At 43.2% G+C, this 19,848-nt stretch overlaps 1 protein-coding gene across 2 annotated transcripts in view; it reads left to right on the top strand.

Moving 5' to 3' along the window:
• Positions 1-2,440: 2,440 nt before the first annotated feature.
• ccdc88c (coiled-coil domain containing 88C) overlaps positions 2,441-19,848 on the top strand; it is a 56,144-nt gene continuing 38,736 nt past the window's right edge. The window contains exons 1-3 of one of the 2 annotated variants that reach the window (XM_013137411.4): positions 2,441-3,141; positions 6,097-6,197; positions 10,586-10,694. In XM_013137411.4, the coding sequence (XP_012992865.2) occupies positions 3,082-3,141; positions 6,097-6,197; positions 10,586-10,694 (270 nt within the window). In that variant the 5' untranslated portion in view covers positions 2,441-3,081. The remainder of the gene's footprint in view (positions 3,142-6,096; positions 6,198-10,585; positions 10,695-19,848) is intronic. The other variant, XM_010878647.4, reaches the window with a different exon arrangement.

Here is a 19,848-nt window from a genome sequence, read left to right as displayed (position 1 = left end):
GTGAGGAGATGAGATGGCGAGAGAGGTTCAGTAGCCTGAACATTGAGATCCAGCAGGGGTTGAAGACAATATAATTAATATTTTTCCTCATCATGTTATTTCCACTCTTTAGAAAATAGCAGTGCCTTCATATTAAGCGGCCATCATCGAGCATTACGTGTATTTATCATGTTAAATGTTAGAACCATGATTTGAACTCTAAGTCTATTTCTCTAATGCTTGCTAATAAAAATGGTATTGTTGTCATTATTAAGGTCTCCAAGCTGCTCTTAGTGGACCTTCCTTAGAGGAAGAGGGTCATTGATAACGTCAGAGAGAGTGACCTCCTCGACAGTCCACTGGCAGATATGAGAGACGGAAGCCCATGAGAAGAGTAAGGAAAACATCTGGACGAAAAAGAAGAGGGAAGGAGTGGGAAGAATATGGACAGGAAAAGAGGTGTAGGATATGAATGTTGCTGTCAAAGAGATGTCGAGAAGCAGTATATTTAATTGATTGGACACGATTTGGAAAGGCACACATCTTTCTATATAAGGTCCCACAGTTGACAATGCATGTCATAGCAAAAACCAACCATGCTGTCAAAGGGATTGTCCGTAGAGCTACATGACAAGATTCTCTGATCTGGTGAAACCTAGATTGAGGGGCTTCAGGACAAGTATGCAAATGTCCTTGAGTGTCCCAGCCAGAGCCCAACCTGAACCTGATGGAACATCTCTGGAGAGACCTGAGAATGGCTGTGCAGCAACTTTCCCATTCAACCTGATAGAGATTGAGAGGATCTGCTGAGGAAAATGGGAGAAACTCTCCAAATATAGGCATGCTAGGATTGTAGCGTCATAACCTAGAAGACTTGAGGCTGTAATTGCTGCCAAATGTGCTAAAACAAAGTATTGAGTGAAGGGGTCATTGGTATATGTAGTTCATTTGTGCCTAAAAGTTCATGTTCATTTCACAGCATTATTTACTCATATGGCAACTTGAGATTCTGAATCAGATGAGAAGTTACATGGTGATTTAACCTCCTGCTTAAAAAAAAAACATGCATTGCATAGATGGAATCTATTTTTTTTTGTTGAGAAACTGCCCAACAGGAAGCACTTGTCTGACCCCCTAACCATCCGCTCCGGTTCCCCTCAAAGCGGCTTCCTGTCCCCCCTACTCTTCTCCATGTATACCAACAGCTGCACCTCCAGTCACCACTCTGTAAAGTTCCTGAAGTTTGTGGATGACACCGCCCTCATCGGACTGATATCTGATGGAGACGAGTCCACCTACAGAAGGGAGATTGACTATTTAGTGTCCTGGTGCAGTCAGTCTCTACAAGACCTGCACACCTCTAGGATACAGAGGCGAGCGGCAATGATTGGGGCTGACACTCTCACCCAAGAAATGGACTATTCAGAGCCCTCCTCTCTGGCAGAAGTTGGAGGTCTATCAGGACCAAAACCTCTCACCACAAGAACAGTTTCTGACCTACAGCAGTATGCCTCATGGACACGGCCCATTAGCCAAACTAACTATAGCCCGCTCCCCACATACACACACAACCCTCAGTTGGACAAATCTATAATCCCTCCCCACATATACACACAACCCTCAACTGGACAAATATATAACCCCTCCCCATATACACACACAACCCTCAATGGGACAATTCTTTCACCTTACATATTTTTTTGTCTATTTTTTTATAATTTATTATTGCCCCGTCTACTGTTTTTATGCTCAGTCCACTGTTCTTATTTGTTTTTATTTCTTTTGTACAAAATTGTTGCACTAACGGACCACAACAAATTCCTAGTTTGTTGTGAAACTTGGCAATAAAACTCTGATTCTGATTTAACAATGCAGTCCGTGAACTATGTCCACTGGTTGGTAGAGTGGCGCTGTTGAGACAACAAGGGGTCGCTGCAAATTAGGTACTGACGTCATGTATTTGCTAATTTGTGCTCCATGTCAAAACTATCAAAACCACACGTTTTCGAAATTGAAATCTGGGTACGATAGTGATTCTACTAATAGATTATTCACATTATAAAAAACATGTTACGCTTTCAGCCTAAAATGTGAGTTTTTTAACATATTTTTTTAATTGCATCTTTTTGTAAAATGTAGTTGGAGACCATAGACGCGCCGTGTCTCTTTGTAGTAAGTGCAATTATGCAAATTGTTCTCAATTGTTTTTGAAATATGAGAACAATTCCTTTTGCCCTTAACTGCAGTTATTGTTCTTGGACAGTGGAGGGTAGTCTTGGGCAACTTGCGATTTAGTTACTTTCGTTGGTATTCATCCCCCGCAATAAAAAAAAAAAACTGTTTTCTGGGCTAGTGCATTGGCTGTGCTGAGTTTGGATTGAGGTTTGATGCCATTTTTGATTGGCTGTTGGAGTGTGAGATATGTAAATAAACGCCTGAGCGATGTTCATAGAAATCTGGCGTTGCCTCTTTTTTCATTAAGCAATATGCGCTAACCTGCGGAGGCTAATATGCATGTGGTTGCTCTTCTCGGTGTGTGAAACTATTAACTAACGTGCAGCCGCGGAAGGCGTTTGAGTTATGGAGGAGCACAGAACAGGACTCTGAACTTTTGTCGTCGTCGGAAATGTTTTCTAACTTTTATTTTTCATTGTTTATTTTTTGATTACTGTTCTCTTTTGATGTTCTTCTGATAATCAAATAAAACCTACTTGGCGTAAAAACTACTTGGCATAAGTTTACTTGGGCAAGTAGCTTGCAAGTGTAAACGCGTTTACTTTGTTCGGGTCTTGACGTTTTTAGATTAACTTCGTCTAAAGCTGGATTCATAACAATGTAATAGCCTACATTGTTGAAACACACTTGCACTGGATTGTATTTTTCAACACGTTTTTTATTTTGGGAAACCTTATTCCCGTGAAGATTTGTTATTGTCAGATCCCCAAGAACGTGCTTTTAATCTTCAATGCTTCACGTCATTGTTCTGCCTGGAGCAGACATGATCCCTGGAACCGAGGAATGAGTAGCCGCGAGCGTTCGGGCGGTGACCACTATCACTTTTAGGATTTAATAACTGGGTGGAATTATCAGAAGTACCTCAAAATGGATATTACTGTGTCCGAGTTGATGGGAAACTTCATGGATACCCCGCTGGTTGTGTGGGTAAGTGAATGTGTATTCACCGAGTGCCATATGGCAGAGAATGGATCTGGTCTTGAAAACCTGCTGTTTCCCTCAGACTTTCATTTTAACTAGTCCGGTCCATCTCCTTTTATGTTTCTGATGTTAATGTTTGTCTCACATAAGGTACATTTCATACATTAAATGGTGTGTTCGACCTCTTGCTTTACAAATATTTGCTAATAGCCAATACATTTTTTTGTTATTAAGGTGCCATGGTGTCTGAACTATTTCCCAATAGGCCAATGCCTTGTTGTTTTATTGTTTTATTCCTACTGGTACGGTCTGTGGGTTATATTGGCCTAGCCCATTTTTACTCCCTAAAACTTTGAACTCGCCTTCCATGAAACTAAGCAAGGGCTATGCCAGCTCTTCACACAAACCTTTGCCCGAATTAAGTGTCCGTGTATGTCAATATTGGTTCATCTTGAGTGCTCCACCACAGCCATGCCTGCTAGGTCATTGTGATTTTGCTTGATATGTAACATCACACAACTCTAGGGAATCATCGTCTTGTTGGTGTAACTCCGTGTCAGTTGAGGGGAAAATGAGGACCGTGTAGGCCAGGCTATGCTGTTCAGAAGACTATTCAAGCAGTTCAAGTTTTTGAACTACCAAACATGAATACATGAACATGAATACATGGCATACAATGGTGGAGACAATGGTATGTTTGCGTCCAGAACACTGGCCTGCCCTGGTACCAGTCTACGTCTACAGCAGTTTGGTACAAGACTACTAGTTTAAAACTAACAGTATGGTGCCTGTCCACAATTACTTGACATAGCCACCCCTATTTTTATATAGCTGCCCTAAGCTGCACTCAACTCTGCTCATCTTGCTGTATCTAGATGTTGTGAACCACTTGCTGCACTGTCACATTAAGTAAAATGCTGATTCCAATCTAATGGTAACAGTATGTATAGTTTGGCACCAGGCTACAGGACTGAATGCATGACACACGGTGGCACCAGGCCATAGCTACAGTACATGCAATGGAAACTAGGCTATGCTTTCAGATCCTACTGCATGGCACCAGACTGTTGTAGGCCAGTGCATCATTTGAAATGCCCAGTGTAATGATAGGCCTAGAGTATCATTTGACAGACCCAGGGTAATAACTGAAGATCTGTTTTATGTCCTGCGATAACCAGCATGGAATGCAATAGTTGACTATTATTTGCCACAATCTAATGGGCCAATTTATTGTCACGGTCTGTGCCACGCCATTCAGAATTTAAGTTATAATTATTCTTAAATTCAAATTTATGTAGTATTGTGTGTGATATAGAATTGCTATTTGAATTGAAGTGCATTTCCTCTTTTATCTGATTGCATGTTATGTGTAGGTTATACACATATATATTGTGCAAAAAACATGAAAGTCCATTTATGAAACCATAGTTTTGTCCTGGCAAATTCTTAAGGGGGAAATCTACACAAAATCACCTTTCACATTTTCCCAGTCAACCTACCATTCACATGGTCATGAAATGTTATAATTACATGTATGGTTTCATCATAGCTATCAAAACACCCCAACTTGTGCAAAAGTTTGGTAGCTGAATTTAATGACACCACCATGCAATCATTTACACTGACTCTGCAATAGGAAACAATGCTATTTTTGCCGAACTTTGTTAGTATTAGCTAATGGCAACTTTGCCATGTAACAAATTTCCCAACATGATGATAATGTTAAAATTGTCATAGCTGGTGATTAACTACCCTCTGATTTTATTTTTCTTAACCTAAAGTATGTCCGGGTCATTTAAATCTGTTAACGTTGAAAAGTTCAAACTCCTAGAATGAAGTGGAATGTTTGCGATGTGTTCCTATACAGTTGCAGACCAATATTGCATCTAAAAGCCACTTTCCACAATGCTACTGCGGACAGCCAATGCAGTCATGTCCTCGTCATAGTTTTGTCCCCATTCTTCATCAGTCAATACTTGTTGCCATGGCTGGTTCCTTGCCATGCTGTGGCCCCTGGCATTCTCCACTCAGAAAACATTTTTTTCTTCTTCCAATGTGTCTACTATGGACTAGTGAAAGCAACAAAACCACTGGATTAAACACATTAAATTGTATTTAGAAAAAAGGAAGAATTTGGGCAGAAATGCCAAAATAATGGCTTTAATATATGAACTGCCCCATCAATACACCTCATTTAATACCAGCAAACTAATCTGATTAATCTTAGTAGTACACTGATTGCCAGTCAGGTTAGCTGGCCCCCCGTTTTCACTCAGTATGAGTTGGGAGTTTTGAAGCACACACAGGAAGTTAGAAATCGCTTTGGTCTGTGAGCAGAGGCTTTACTGTAATTAATTATTGACGCTGTCTAACAATCTCCCAGAACCACGCTGTTTTCATTAGCATCATTGCTGACGGCTACATGCGTCCGGGGCCCATGCGCGCACGCTGCCCACGCGCGCACGCTCACTCAGGAACATCATTGTTTCATCTTCAGAAGGTTGCAAGAAATAAGATTCAATGACATTCATGCTTTCTAACTGTCAGGAATCTCCTTGAACCCTGCAGTCATTGTCACATTCTACATCCTGTTTGGTGTTGCCTGTTTCATTTTCATATCAGCTAATGAGTAATCAAAAGATAAATGTAATTGTAAGTTCTGAATTGCGCACAACCCTGCTTTGCATAATTTGTTTGGCAAAGAAGAGCTTAAACAAAAATGAAATCCTTGAATGAATAAACCATTTTTAGATATTTAGAACATTTATTTTACTTGTGCCTTTTCTATTACATAAATGTCACACTGCTTCTGTTCAATGAACCTGGGTTAATGGTGTCTGTAGGCTTTTGTAACTAAAAGCAGTAGCACACCAGATGTGGCCTTGCTCTTCATAGCTGTGCTGAGCTGTTAGTAATCTGTTCCTGTCTTACTTTCTACTCCGTCACCCCGTCTCTCTCCAGGTGAAGACATTTGGACCCTTGGGTTCTGGCCCAGAGGACAAGCTGTCCATGTTCATGGATCTGGTGGATGGGGTCTTCCTCCACAAGATTATGACACACATGTGAGTGAACATAGAGTTGTGTGTTTGTGTGTGTGTGTGTGTTTGTGTGTCTGCAGCTGTTTTGTGGTCTCAATCTCCTTTTTAACCACATCCTGGCATTGCTTCTATTTGTCAGTGTTCAGACAACCTTCCCGTGCCATGATGTATCACTGGACTAGTAATCGCGCTGTTCAGCTTATTTTCTACCTTATTTGAGTCAAAGTAAATCTATAGCTTCTCTGTTTTGTTCCCCCTCTCTCACTCTGAGTCTCCCTTTTCACCACTCTCTGTCTTCTGTTTTGCTACCTTTCACGAGACTGAGATCCTAAGCAGTGTTTCCCAACCCTGATCCTTGACACCCCAAGGGGTGAACGTTTTTGTCCTAGCACTCGCACACCTGATTCAAATGTCGGAGCCCTTGAGCTCAGAGATTTATTCAGTTTTTCCATGGATACAGTGAACATTCATTATCTTACTGCTGGAAGAAATTAAAACGGATATTAAAAACGGATGCATAATTTCTGTCCGCACTGATTGTGTGTGTTATGGTGATTACTTGTATGGCAAAATGACTGCCTAGACATGATCTAACGGAATGAATAGGCTCAGGTTAGGTCTTTATCTAAAGCCATCACAGGTTTCAGTTTTTTTACCACTTCCTTTCAGTTACTTCAAAGTGAAGATATGTAGGCCAACTCTGAACGGCAGACTGAAGCTTAATTCATGCTTCCACTTGAAAGCATGTGCATAGTCACCGTTTGTGCGTGTATGGTGTAAATGTGGTTCTTTTCCAGGGGGGCTTCATTGAAGGTGGTGGTGGGGGGGTTCAGTAAGTTAACAAACATTGTTTATTTTCTAAAAATTGTTTTTCGTTTTGCAGTCAGACGTTTACACGCTTCCCTTTGTCCCGGGGTAATGTCAAGGCTCTCCCCCCTCTTGTTTTCAAAGTTATAGATTAGAAGTATACCAGCTCACTGCGTTTCGACTGCGTGACAAATGGTTCAGTGTGCCACGCGACGGAGGTCTCCTGGGGTTTTGAGTCTGTGGCTGTGCAGTCCGTTAACAGCCACACTTTGGATTATAAACTCCCCCTAATGTGTGACTGCATCAAGTTTCTTTCAACCTAGATTTGAACTGGAGTAAACACCTATTTACTACGCTGGCATACTTTTTAGTCATGGTCGACAATAATGTTGTGCCCTCATTTGATTAGCTTAACCAATTAGTGAAGGTTTTGTTTAGTTTGACCAATTACAGTTAAGGATTTGTTTAGTTTGACCAGTTTTAAGGTTTCTGACAGTTACCCCCTTCTCTGTCTCCTATGCCTAGCGATTGTCCCTTTGTTCCCCCAGCTGTGCTAACTGTTCAGCCCCCTCCTTGTTTCCCCCCCATTCCCCCCAGACCCTCCCTTGTCCCCCTGCCCCCTGCCTAAGTCCTGTCCTTTAACCCATTTTCCCTTAGCTGGCAGTTTAAAATAATGTATGTGATACCGTCATACATGATTGAGCGACGTAAAGAAGTGCATGTGATGTCACTGGAACGGCCAGTGTTTGTCATAGTATATCACTCATGTTGTCTGTCACATAGCATGCATAACATATATTGAAAGCATACACCCCTTTCATTGTAGTCAAACCTTTACTTTACTTTATTTATTTTATAAAGCCCTTTTTACATCAGCAGTTGTCACAAAATGCTTTTACAAATCACCTAGCCTGAAACCCCAAAGAGCAAGCAACAAAAGGATTGATACACCGTGACCAGGAAGAACTCCCTAAAAGGGCTCAAATGTTGGGGGGGTGGTCAGCAGATTAGGGACAGGGACAGCTAGAAGTCTTTCAGGCCTGGTAGCCCTGAGTTGTGGTCCAAGGGATCATATCCCCCTAAATTTAAACGGAGGCCCAGGACAAGGCCCAACAGGCAGGAAGTCACTCCACACACATTGCCAAGCATCAACTACAGGGACACCAACCAACCACAGCCACCCTGAAAGAGGGCCGAGTATCCCACACGGAGTTCACTCCGACTGCACGAGGACAGCAACAGAGAAACAAGAGTAAGCCAGTGACTCCGCCCCTGAATGGCATTGGAGAGAGGGCATCCCAGTGGAGATGAGAGCCCGTCTGGCAAAGCCAGCAAGGGTGGATTGTATCCAAGCGTTTCCGTTCACCTTCACACCCCTTGGCCAGACAACACTTAAAACATGGAACATGCTGAAGAGAGAAGTTTTATGTTGACTCGTAAAGCTTTGCAACGGGTCTGCATCTCTAACCGTGATCGTCGGATCGTTCCACAGCAGTGGAGCTCTATGGGAGAAAGCCCCTCCTTCTGACCCCAAACAACATGTTTCAACTGAGGGCGACAATATACTGGTGTCCTTGTTCTCACCCTATTTAATATAGTATCATTTGGATAATAAATTGTCTACTTGTCCTGTATAGCAAGGCGTATTTAGAATGATTTAGTTGTAGCCTAGTTTGTTTCAGTTGGAGTTGTGGCACCCTTAAGTGCCCACGCATGCGCTTGCCTCCTCACAGCTGTCTGAGCGGTCGGCATTAATCCACTGGCACAGATGAGTGGAGAACTGGAATCCTCAAGGCCAGCGTTTTCAGCAGCAGAACTCACTATAAGCACGTATAAATGCGCACACACCACACAGCTCCTCTGCCTATTCATATTACCCATCAGACCACACCACACTGGGTTTGGCTGGTGTCTGGAATGACCCATCGTCCCATCGAACTGTCCAAACACAGTCGATAGACGATAGGATCATCTTTTATTTATTTTACGTGTGGGTGTGGTGCTCAGAGGTGTCGTTTTGCATGAATAATAATAATTAGTATTAATATAGAGCATCTAAAAAACAAATAGGCCGAATAAGGTAATTATGGTTGTACTTAATTTTTTTTGTCAAGCGGAATGATTTTGGTAGGGCTAAGTATTCTCTTATAACCTACATAGAAACAAATCAGTTACAATAAACTGGAGTAAAATGGAGTATTTGCACTGTGGTGATTTTATTTGACTTTGGCTCTGTTCCATTACATTTGCTTTGAAATTATATAATGATGATGAGGTTAAAGTGCAGACTCAGCTTTAATATGAGGAACGAACCATTCATGAAATGCAGCACAATGTATATCGTCGTCTAATTTTTTTTAGACTGGTTAACATTATGTATAATAAAGTAGTCATGTTTAGTACTTGGTCTAATATCCTTTACATGTCTTGATTTCTTGAAGTCTGCGAACCTTAGATGTCACCAGATGGTCGATATCTGGTGTTCTGCTCGGCCGGTACTGCAGGAAGGCAGTATCCTGGGTCACAGAACAACACGTTTCTTATGGGTGACTCTGGACTTCCAAGAAGCTACGGTGGGGAAACAAGTATTTGATATACTGCCGATTTTATAGGTTTTCCTACTTAAAAAGCATGTAGAGGTCTGTAATTTTATCATAGGTACACTTCAACTGTGGGAAAACCTGCAAAATCGGCAGTGTATCAAATACTTGTTTTCCTCACTGTATCTAGGTACTGGCCATTCTCTGCCAGTGTGAAGAAGAAAAAATTTACCTGTGCCATGTCAGAGAAGGCAGTAAATGTGAATCCAAAGGCAGGCCGAACATCAGCTGAGCCGAATAACAAAAACTGTTCCTTGTTTTGCAACTGAAGCCCTTTCAGAGACCGACTGGAATACTGGGCCAAGCTTGGCAGAATTTGCATGGTGTGCCCACAAAACACATGTAAATGAGGTTTGCAGTGTCACAAACGATGCCTATCTATAGTGGGCCCTGGAGAAAATAATTACATCTGAAATAAAACCCTATAGGGTTCTGGGTAAAAGAAGCGCAATGTTCAGGGATTAACCGCAATTTTGAAAGCTCGCTCTTTTGCAACTGTAACTCACTGGACTCAGGTTGTCAGACTAGAACTGTTTCAATATCCACTGACTGTTTACCTTGTAAATAGGCATTATTGAGACTACCGTGTAGTCTTTTCGTTGTATGAGTAGGTCTAATAAATGAGTGTCTGTGTGTTTTTTATAATGATCAGTCAGATCATGTGTGAGATGTGTATATATTTATGTACATACGCCCGGCCAATGAGATGTTCGATGAGCATTTATTAGACTAAAGCACTAATACACGAGGGTGTGTTACCAAAGGATTGTTGGTTTGAATGACTGACTCATTGATTCTATTAAGCAAGGCCCTTAACCATAACTGCTCCTTTAAGTTACTCTGGTAAATAGTGTTTGATAAATGTAGCCCAGGAATCTATAGGATTATATACTTAGTCTCGCCTCGCACATGTGGCTTAACAGAGGAAATAGGATTGGCAAAAATGAAAAATACTAATAGTTTGGTTGTGTAGGTTTTCAAGTAATGTTGTCTTTTCTTGCCCAGAGACCCAAGCCCCACCAACCAGCGGGTAAATAAAAATGTCAACAATGATGTTAACCTACGAATCCAGAACCTCAACATTGTTATCCGGCACATCAAGAACTACTACCAGGTAAGCAAAGCTCAGTCTATCAACTGTGTTTCCAGCTGACTTGAATGCTCTTCTGAATCAGAATTAAGATGGACCTCCTGATCCTACCGCCCCTATTAATTCACCCAGAGTGGTGGTAGTATTGTTTCATCCAGTAGGAGATGGGATTCCAAGCCTTTTAAATTCCCTGTCTCTTTTTGGAAAAGCTAAATCAATCACTGAAGTAGTACTTGATGTCACAGTATCAGTGTGTAAATTCAGAGCCCCCAACCGGAACAAAAAACATGGCGGGAAAATTCTCTCCTCTAATTTATAACCAGTAGCAAACACAATCTTCTGTGATTATATACGGTTTAAAAATGTTAATAATAGTTTGAACACTCTGTTGCCCCAGTGACATTGTTGTCGAATAAGTGCTAGGATGTCTAAAGGGATGTGATCAGAACATTTTTAATTGTATTATTCAAAGTAAAACTACACTGTTGACAGACCTGTCACTCACTGTGGCGTTTACTAAGAGGACAGTAACTGGCACGATTATAATATCTTTATTAGAATTACATTTTAACTTGTTCTATAGACCCGTCTGTCGATTACTTGAGACTGGGACATTAATTCCAATGCCCCAAAGTGGTCCATAACCTTGTGCTGTGAAAGTAATGTGATTAAATCCTGCACTCTCATTGGTGCATTCCTGTCCCTGGTAGAACACTGCCCCGAATGGATGGGCTGTTACTCACACTTCAGATACTGTTAGAGCCAGGAGGTGTGTACGTGTGCAAGTGTGTGTGTGCATCCACAGGTGCATCCTGGGATTTGACCTGGCTACTTTTTCCTTGTTGTTTTGTCTAAAGTCCTTCCACTCGATACCGAACTACAATATGTCCTCCGTGTGTTTCTTCTATTGAAATCGTGAATGACTATATTAGCCTTAATCAGATACCTTTGCTTAACCGAAACTGCCCGTAGTCTATCGTTTCTAGGTAGCTTTGAGTTTAAATTCAACCTTTAATTATAGTAATCTGGGAGAAGTAGAGGGGTGAGGAGAAGGTTTACACTCAGTGTTTTATTATGAATCATGATTGCTAGTCCTCCTAGGGGAAAGTAGGCGTACGCTTTCACTGTACTGTAATTGAGATGGTGAAATCCACTCTGAGCATTTGCAAACACACACACACCCCACAAGACGAGCGATCAATGGTTCCTGGCTGACCCCTTTCAACCACATTCTTTCTGTCTCCTTGGTTCTCGACTCAATGCGTCACAAAACTCTCTCTTCAAATGGAGAACTTGGCTGGTACTTGCACTCCATTTAAACACCTGTGGCCCAGGTCCAAAGTTTGAAATCTGTGCCTGTTTTGTGTGTTTTTGGTGTTGCCGGCTGTAGTGATGGGGTTATGCCGTCGCCAAAAACACTGTCTGCTGACTGTTATGGAATTCTGTGGTTCTTTCCTTTGAAAGTGTTTGAATGAGTAATAATAAGTGTGTGTGTGTGTGTGTGTGTGTGTGTGTGTGTATATAGCTGTATCAATCACTTTCGGCATAACTTGATGGTGCTTCTAATGCACTGTTTTTGATTACTGTGTTGTTTAACTAATGCAACTTTTTGCTCCTAAAAGTGCGTGCTTGTGCACACATACACGGCTAATGAGTAACAGAATTGTCTTTAGACAAGGGACTCTCCCTTTTTTTTCAGTTAGACACCCCAAGCCGTTCTTCTCACATGATCATCCATCTGAAATCTCTTTAGCTGGAAAGTCCCGCCTTGCGAACCCATCATTGGTTTAAAAGACAAAATAAATCGATGTGACAACATATTCTAGCCTATTAAAACAGAGAGCAGTACATCCTTCTCCCGAAACAACCTGCTGCGCACCTGGACCTCATGTTGATTAGGGCTAATTGGGAGGAGATGCTAATTTGTCTAGCGTCGGAGCGTAAACAAAGTGCCTATCTGCCTGATCCAGTAGACAAGGTTTTGTTTGTTGTTGGAGGAGATTGGCAATTTTAGATGGTTGATAATCTGACAGGAATGGAGGTTTTCCTTAAAGCAAAAAAAATAAAAATTCTAAATATGTAATTGTTTATACAGCCCTGTATCATTGCCACCACTCCCAGCCAATTTGAGACAGTTGAAGATTCACATGAACAATCATGGGCACATTGGCCAAAACTACTCAGATATTTACAAAAATGTGAGTGGTGTACTCACTTTTGTGAGATACTATATAAATATAAACTATTTTTAAATATATTTATATTTCTTTTTACATTGTCACATATTAGTAATTTAGCAGACACTTATCCAGAGCAGCTGTTAGTGAATTCATGTTAGGATAGCCGGGAACAAAAGTTTGACTAAATCAAGTACTTATCAGCATAGTAAAAAATAAAAAAACAAAATGTATTTGTTTCTTAAAGGCTTTTGAATGGACCATTTCCTCTTAAATAGAACTAGAAGAACCAGATCTGTGTGATTGAGTCAGACTGCCTATTACGATTAGGGGGGGATGGATACCTGTCTCACCTACTCAATACAGAGAGAGGGAGCGGGGCACTTCAGACCCCCCCCCCACTCTGATCAAAACCAGATGCTCTCTTTGCCTGACCAGCCCTGTGGTAATCTGCTTGGCCTGTATAAAGTCCCTCCAGTCTCCAGATCCCCGAAGACCCGTTCAAAAAATGTCCGGGCTGTGTGTAGCGGAAACTGTTAGCTTTGGTAACGCATTAGGCTTCTCACTTCAGATCAGTCTCATCTGGACTGGTGTTTTGGTTTCCACTCAACCCGACTCTCCATTAGTTTTAGGCAACTGGTCTGAAATTGGTCCCGGTCGTGTCCTACACTCTACTCTGCCACAGTCAACTGCTTTCACAAACATGCCCAGCTAACTCACTTTGTGTCAAGTATTAAGATGGATGGCTGGGTTTTGTTTCTGCCCCAGGGCCAGTAGTACTCCCGTTTGATTGTCAGAGGGCCGCGAGGGTCATGCGTGTGTCTTCTGCTGTGTCGCAGCTCCGAGCGCTAGAACAGAAACAACAGCCCTGTTGCCCTTTAACCAGAGGCTCCCATCGATCATCGTCCGGATCGGATGGTGCTCCGCCACGATTCCTTACTGACCCTGACTGTGACTGATCCAGGTGGCTCTATTGCAATCGGCGATACCGCGTAGCGAGTCAACCCGACACCCTTTGGTTACCATGGAGCGATCGCACGGCTCTTCCCCCTTCCTCCCTCCTCCTGACCGTTTGGCCCCTCAGGGCGCCCATGTTGATACAGCGTGGGCAGGGCGATCTGATCACACAATCGAGCATTGAAAAGGCAGTATGACCAGAGAAAAACATACCCACAAGGCCTGGCTAGATAAGATACAGTGAGCCCTGCAGACTGGCCCTTTGTATGTGTTCCCCCGTCTGAGAGGAACAGTTGGTCGCCGTGGCAGGGAGGGTCCCCGTTGTCAGGTGACTGTGTCTCATTTGGCACCCTATTCCTCCCTGTGAAAGCACTGCACCATGTGGGGAATAGTGTGCCATTTATGATGCGGGTAGTTTGGATGAAATGTTCCTCAGGTGTCGTAAAGGACATTGTCTCTCGCCGGCCTGTAACCCCCGTTTGAGCTTGTTTATTTAAAACACAAACCTAAAACGGCCGTGTTTCACACCGAAATGTAATTTGATAACGGCTTTAGATTCAGTTTAACCGGAAACCTGCTTTGCCAAACATAGTTCCTAACTGACATGCTAATGGAAAGCAGTATTCCAAAGCCCCACACTAACCACCGACTGTTCTCTACAAGTCATGGAAACCTGGAAGGCTTGTCTAGACCCTATGGTGTTCTATTATACCTAGTTTGAGATTTGAATGACAAGGTTACAATGAATATAGTAAGCCATGCTGGTTTGTTTGTGCGTTTGTGATTGTATTTATGTGTGTGTGTGTGTGTGTGTGTGTGTGTGCGTGTGCGTGTGTGTATAATTAATCTGTGACCTTATTTCTGGGTGTTGGAAGGGGAGTTCACTTGGTCACATCCCATCCAGGATTAACAAAAACTGCCAAATCTACCGCTGGTTTAATGTGTATATACATAAAGTCAGCTTAGTCTGGATTTAGTTCTAAACCTACAGCCTGTCTCACTTTTGCTTTAAGCCACCCCGACAGGCCAGTTTCGTCCAGGAATGGGAGAAAGGCCTGCGACGATGCTGTGATGACTTCGTCTCGTCCCATTCCAGCCGCTACACATTGTAGGACCGAGACAGCAGGCAGGGCCCCTATTCACTGACAGGGATCATCTCTGTGTCAAACTCCCCCTGACTCCCCTATCTATTCTCTCTGCCAATTAGATTAGCTCCGAATTACACTCTCTGTGCGGCGCACCGTGAAGCGTCCTGCCAAAACGCGAACAATAGGGACACGGGGGGGGGGGGGGGGGGGTGAGGGGGTGGGGGTAGTTGCTCCCAGAGTCTGGAGGTGGAAACCGGATCAGTACGATGAGCTACCAGCAGATCAACAAATCAAACCTCCTGTTCCCTACATTCCATGGCCTACATACTTAACGCGTTCATATGGGTTAGTTTGACCATTAACTTAATGCAAGAGGACAATGTGGACTGTTTAAAGACGAGAGCGCCAAAAGTTGTCAGACCGGGCCTGGCTTGACTAGAACTTTCTAACATGGTCGATATGTTCTTTGGGGTTGGGGTTTCTAACCCTACACTTTATGCCATTTTACCAGGAATCTGATGTTCTCTGTCAGGAGTTCGGTCCTGCTTTATTATGCCACACGGATCTTCTATCCATCTCCTGTCTTTTGTGTAGTTTGTATGTTATCCTCCTATTGCGATACGAATTGACATAGATCTCTGGAACGCCAGCTAGCCGCCAGAGGCTTGGTGCAGTGTGTTGTGCACTGCATTGCAGCCAGGGCTCCGGTAGAGTATAGCCTGAGTTAGCCTCTCGGCCCACTACTTTGTGCCTCACTCTGTTCCCAGAGGTGTTCAGTTTCTCCACTGTTCACTGTCGGCCGCCGTGTACACCTGGAAAGCTCTAGAGACCGGCGTAAGAGCCGCAGGCATTCTCTTCTCTCCTTTCTTACCTTTTCTATCTAGCCCATGCCATTTCCTGCTGAGCTACAGTAGGTCTCCTGCTTGCTGTCCCACGCTTATTTTCCCCAGTTATATTTTCTTCTCTCTCCTTGGTACCTCTTTAATGCCTGACAGTGTCTGCCCCCCTCCCCCAGAACAGGAAACCCCCTCTTGGGACCGCTGTCGTGGGAAACACAAAAACAAGAGCTCTCTGATTTTTGTTTTCACTCCGTTCTGTCACTGATTCCTGATTGCCCTAGATTTTGGAGCGACTGTTCCAGTCCTAGTGTTTTGTTTTGGATATCCTGACCTTCAACTGGCAGGTTGCTTACCTGGATTTGGTTCAGTTACTTTTTAGCAGAAGAATTGGCTGACCTGGTTTCTGTGAATGAAAATATGCTTTCCTTAATGTTGGCCATAGATGTGGATACAAGATAATTGTTAAAGAAATTGGTCTGTCAATACATCCCACAGTTGGACCTTGATTTACATGTGTGGTTCACTTTTGGGTTAGCGGCCATTCCATATGAGCCTGTGGGTCTGTTCTTGTGAACAGCGCCTATTGAACATGTATTCCTGGACAGACTCATAACCTGCATAAGCACATCCATCCACAGAAAACAAACAAAGCAGTTGCTCCACTTTAGCGCGTGGTGTTATAGCATTCTGCACCGCTAGATTCCATAAGCAGGGTGACTGGTTAACCTGAACGTGGTTTGCAAGTATGTGGAAGTTAAACATGAGGTCTACGTGTTTGTCCAAGGCCTCCAGAGCGCCGGGCAGTGTGTTACACTGTCTTTCGAAAATACTAATCCAAGCCATTCCCGATGACCTCTGCAACAAGGCCATATGAAGAAACCTAAGTCTGACTAGTGTGAAGAACCGTGTCTAGCTCAGATCCAGACCTTCCACGTCCTGACTGACTGGACCTCCTGAGTTATTTCAGGCCACAGGCAGCCGGCGTGTTTGTGGGTGGTTGGGAGGGAGGTCGTGTTTGTTGTGCTGATCTCTCTGATCTCACCCTTTGTCTTCGCTCCAGATTGCTAAGTGGGCGATGTCTGTCTGCGTGGCTCCACCGTTTAATTGCCATATGGGCCAGTTGTGCCACGGCGGCGTTATTTAACAGCCTCTGATTGGCGTCTGTTTTACTTTAGCGCAACGTCGTCTGCCAACCTGTCCTCCGTGGCACAGGGCCCGACATTAGCGCGGCGTAATTAGAGGGGGTTGGAAGAAAGCCTGGAGCACATAACTGAGGTCGCCCGCACGCCCTGTCGAGAGGTGGCTATTCCCGTTCAGAGGATGGTAGGCGCTAGGCTACAGGGATGGAGGTCTGCGGAAAGAGCCATTGCCATTATACCACCAGGACCCCCGTTTCCCGGTCGACCCATGCCGCTTGTTCTCCAGGCCTGTTCCCTGCTCTCACCCCTTATCTGATAATGTCAAGCTATTCCTCTACAGAACACCCAGGAGAGAATGGAACAGCCGGGGAGTGTTCCACAAGACTGTGTCCCTTCAATGGACGCTGGGCCCGGGGGGAGTGGGAGGGCAGTTCAGGGATGGCGTCGCGGCTCTCGGTCAATAAAGAGAAGACACAGGGGGGCACGGTTTCCGTGGTTGCAGGAATGCTTGTTTTCAGCCTGCTGCTGCATTCACACTGAAAGGGGCGCTAGGCCCCGTTGTGAATGTGTTGGCTCCAAAGTGTTGCACGCACCCTCGCCTGCGCACACTTTATACAGGCCAAGCAGGGTGATATTAAAAAGATTAGTTTAAACCAAAGGGTGTCACCACATACGTTCTAAGTTATTTTAATGGGTCTTTCTCCAGTTTTGGTGGTTTTAAATGGTTTGATCCATCTTGAACCAACATTCTTTTTTATTATTTCAATATAGTTTTCGGCACTTTTTTTTCTCCAAACTGACAATCTGACCAGTAACAGAAAGGTTGCTGGATCTCAGAGGGCAGGGTGGACAATCTGTCGTTCGGTACCTCAACACGACAAATTCACCTAATTGGCCCCAGGTCATGGCTGAAAATGAAAATGTTCCTAAACAACGTAACCCTGTTTAAAATAAGATGAACAGATCATAATGGAAGTGTTGAGTGGGGGAAAATAAATCTAGGTTCAGTTAACTGGTGTAGAACAATTACAATTCTATAGTTGTAATATATTAGAGGGCACTTGAAATCCATAGTTGGATGAGTAAAAAAGACTGTATGAAACAAGAGTGGTCTTGAACTATATTTCCTGCAATAAAAATGCTGTACCATAACAACAAAATGTATACCTCTCTCTCTAGCCATCCATGTGTATAATCTTGGCACAATATTTGGTTTATCAGATTATGAAATGACAGATGCCCGGTACGCCCATTTACCGACAATGGTCCCCTGTGGATTGGGACTAGACATTATCCTGCTGTGGAGTGGCAGTGAATATGTCACTTCAATTACTGTGTTTTGAAGGCAGGGACGTGTGGGGGTGGAATCACTGCGGAAGCCAGTCTGAAATATATTACCACCTATGTGATCATTTCTGGTATGCTCTAACCTGTTACTATTTGCCTTCATGTTCTCTGTGAAACCCAAAATCCTGAGGAGGCTCTCTCTGTGGAGCCCTAAATCTTGTATCAATTTGCTTAAGTGCATTCTGAAGCAGTAATAAAGTCACAATGGATCTTTATATTGCCTGCATGTGGCACAGATTCAGCTGTGGCTATGCACTCATGCCAAGCATATGTTATATTGAAGAAAAATATAGAAATAGCACTCCAGTACCATCATGTATAGGGAAGGAATAGACAGTTTATACACTACAATAGCATTTTGATGAATGAGCCTTAATGCCACATTTGCTTCATCTTTTATTTTTTTATAGTGTAAACTGGTAAAAATGTCTGTTGTCGCATGTCACCTTCCGATGTAACGTGGGATACAATTCCGGCAGAATTTCCCAGAGGCTGCCGAGGTCTTAAGACAACGTGTCGCTCAGTGTGTGTTGGAGCGGAACGAGCACTGACGTCGGTAGTCCAGTTCTCTTAGTCCTCCCAACTCCATAAAGCCAATAAGAAAGGGGGAAAAAAAAGGTATTTGTGATGCAAATAAAAACCTTTCGCACTGGCGCCAAAACAGTTTCCTCACCAGCAGCAGCACTTGTTCGATGTAGAACGCCATGTTAGTTATCTGGTAAACAACCGTGTCAGTGAGTAAACATGCCTTCCACGTCAGTGGTCTGGCCAAAGCACTGCGCACGCACGTGTTTCACCTCACTACGCAGTGACACTGTCGTTGCAAATGGGAATCGAATATTGCATATACACTTTTTGTTTATTGTTATTTAAATAAAATAATTTCACTTCAATTGGTATGGTCTTAATTGTCTCATTGTGAGACCCGGGCACTGTGCGGTCATAATGTGGCTACATTTCACATCATTTAAAATCAGGTGTAAATGTACTGTACTGGGAAAGTCACTATATAGACCGTTGTTCTTAAATAAGATGAGTAGCTGCAAGACTTGGACAACTGTCCCTCTTTGGATACAGGCTGCTGACTGCCAAAGAGCCTCCTATCTGCTGTATCTGTCAAGTGTCAATTTTGGGAGCATTTGAGTTTTTGGCTGTCTGCTATAACTTGGTCTACTGTGGTTGGACAAGGATATCTGAATGAGGGCATGATGGACGGAAGCGGTAACCTAATTATCTATAGGAAATTAAAGTGAAATAATGCATAATTAGGCTACCTCTTACCCCCTGTTATGCAGAATTAAAATGCATTGTTCAGTTACTCAAACTAGGTAAGAATAGCTGAGAAAATGAAAACGCCATCTTATCTCACCGGATACCATCATGATAGCACCTGGAACTGCTCCCTCTCTGAAGATTACAACAAGTTATGTCTCACCCAAGTTTGTACAGCTTTAGTCTTTGGCACAATAAGGGCCACACATACAGATGAGAAGCATGCTGTGTCTTGCTTCTCAGTGCCTGGAGCCATTTAATCTTGTGAAGGCCATGCGTTTCTCTTCCTCTGTGACCAACCCGCCACCCGTAAAACATGTTTAGTGACTTGTCATAGCGCATTACTGAAATGGCTTATC

This window comes from Esox lucius, chromosome 15 (genome assembly GCF_011004845.1).
Source record: "Esox lucius isolate fEsoLuc1 chromosome 15, fEsoLuc1.pri, whole genome shotgun sequence".
In the NCBI taxonomy this organism is placed as follows: Eukaryota; Metazoa; Chordata; class Actinopteri; order Esociformes; family Esocidae; genus Esox; species Esox lucius.
Note: the sequence above shows the minus strand (reverse complement) of the source record. Positions and strands in the feature narration are given on the sequence as shown.